The following is a 2,240-nucleotide window of genomic DNA, read 5'->3' on the forward strand; positions in this document are numbered from 1 at the left end:
GTGTGTGTGTGTGTATATATATATATATATATATGTATACATATATAGGTGTTTATGATATTATAATCAGCAACCATATCACTTTCAAATGTATTTATAAGTCTACTTTTTAATATTATTCTTTTTAAAAATAGATTACAAGTCATAAAATGCTCCATTTCTTTACAGAAACCACAACATTTCTGTCAGACTCATTCTATCAAGTGATGTGCAATTGTAGCTGCACAGTCAATGTTACTGGGAAAGGAATGTTGCTAGCATATGCTTCTTTGAAATCTTGCAGACACACACCTGTATGGTTGTTGAAAGCAATGCCAACTGGGACAATTTCAGTACAATTTCATGAAATCAATTTTAACACAAAAAATGTATGGCTAGTCACACGAGATGGAAACTCAAAAGTTGGAATTTTGCTGAATGTTTTAAAAAGTGTTTCTAGTGAGAAAATCTTTTCTCAGAGCCCCATCCTTCAAATTGAGCTTCAAACTGCATATTATTCAGGTGATGAAATTGTGGAATTCAAAGCTGAGTTCAACAGAATAGGTATAATTGCGAATTTCCTTAAAACATTCATCTTTTTAAGTTTAAGAAAACATGGTTTAACATGTATATGCAGTTGATAAAAGTAGTCTTTGAGATTATTATTGGTTGAAATGAATTATTACTATAAAGTAAGAATACAACTTATCAAAACTAGAGAATAATTATGTGCACATATTTTTAAGCAGTTACAGTTTCAAAATGGAATAATATTATCCTCTAATCAAAGCAAGCCATCTATGTAGATGAGAACTAAAATCTACCCAATGATGAATATAACTAAGTTAATTTACTGTCCTTATGTTCTTAATTAAAATGATTAAAAATGTGTTTGTTTAATCACTAAACTACCTTCACTATTAGTGATATTTTACATTTCCCCAGGAGCTAATATCTTATTTATACAATATTTCTTGAAATTGTTTTTACATAACTTATGAAGAAATACAGAACTTAGTGATGTTAGGAGATTTTTGGGAGTGTTGTTTAACCCTTAGTAAACTTCTGACATATTAAAATAATAGTTGTATGAGGTCTCTACTTACCTTTTGAATTTTTCTTTTGTAGGAAAAAAAAGTATAGTGCCATTGAATGGTTTTCCTGCACAATCTTCAAAAGAATTAAGTTCTGTCCACTTAGTGATTATAATATTTGTGTCAGTTCTTTTTGGTGTGATACTTTTATTATTGCTTCTTCAACAGCTTCATTTCTCTTATCGTCAGAAAACTACAAGCTTTCTCTGTAGTTCCACTTGCTCTTCTTTAACAACCATTACAAAATCGTGCAGTAATGTTAATGCACCAGATGTAGCAACATCTCTTTCAGAACTCTCCTGCTCTCCTACTATATCTTGGCAAGACAAAGGAAGACCATCTGGCAATTCTAGTCCAGAAGATTTTCTGCAAGATACTTTCCTGTTTCATTCTACATCTAGCGTATACACCATAATGCCTCAACAAAACTCATGCACCGAGGTAGAAAAGGCTAATGATAGTTCTTTTGCTCAACCTACAGTACAGAATAGTAATGAAACAAAAACACCATGTCCTTCAGTAAAACCTAAAAAATCCATCCTCAAAACATCTAAGCATATCACTAGTCATGTGGAAAAGAAAAATAAGAAACCATCATATTCTCCTTCTCTTGCTAAAGTAATTAGAAATAATTGTGCTACTGTCAAAAATGCCTTGTCTGAGACATCTGTAGCATTGTCAGAAGATGGCTTTGAATATGACTACTATGATTATACATGTCACGATATTCCTGGTTCATTCTTTTGCTCAAATCCAGCATTTATGGACTGGCCACCTTTTATCCCCATTCCTCCAAATTCTGTTCTGCCAGATGTTCTTTTACAACAGTCATCTCCAACCCATTCATCCAACTTAAATAACTTAGAGTCTTCTCTATAAAACCAGCACAGCAGCCTGTAGGTGCAATCCATATATGATGTAATATACAACAAGCACAATGATAACAAATTCTTTGTATACAAAGGATACTCTCCTTCTGACACCTGATATTTTTTATTCAGGTTTCAAATATTAAATTATTTTGTATTATCATCAATTTTATTATTCATACATTTAAGTCTGAAAGGCTTAATTCTCAAAGAGAATGATTTCTGTTATTATAAAAGATGAGCATAGTGAATATCCTAAAAACAAATATAACTGAAAAATTTTAAATTAAAATTATAG

General features: G+C 31.2%; 1 protein-coding gene across 1 annotated transcript in view; it reads left to right on the forward strand.

Moving 5' to 3' along the window:
* LOC106467719 overlaps positions 1-1,997 on the forward strand; it is a 13,348-nt gene extending 11,351 nt beyond the window's left edge. The window contains exons 4-5 of the mRNA XM_022395907.1: positions 169-543; positions 1,108-1,997. Of these exons, the coding sequence (XP_022251615.1) occupies positions 169-543; positions 1,108-1,952 (1,220 nt within the window). The 3' untranslated portion in view covers positions 1,953-1,997. The remainder of the gene's footprint in view (positions 1-168; positions 544-1,107) is intronic.
* The last annotated feature ends 243 nt before the right edge of the window (positions 1,998-2,240 follow it).

The sequence above is a fragment of the Limulus polyphemus genome, unplaced genomic scaffold (assembly GCF_000517525.1).
Source record: "Limulus polyphemus unplaced genomic scaffold, Limulus_polyphemus-2.1.2 Scaffold2717, whole genome shotgun sequence".
Taxonomy (NCBI): Eukaryota; Metazoa; Arthropoda; class Merostomata; order Xiphosura; family Limulidae; genus Limulus; species Limulus polyphemus.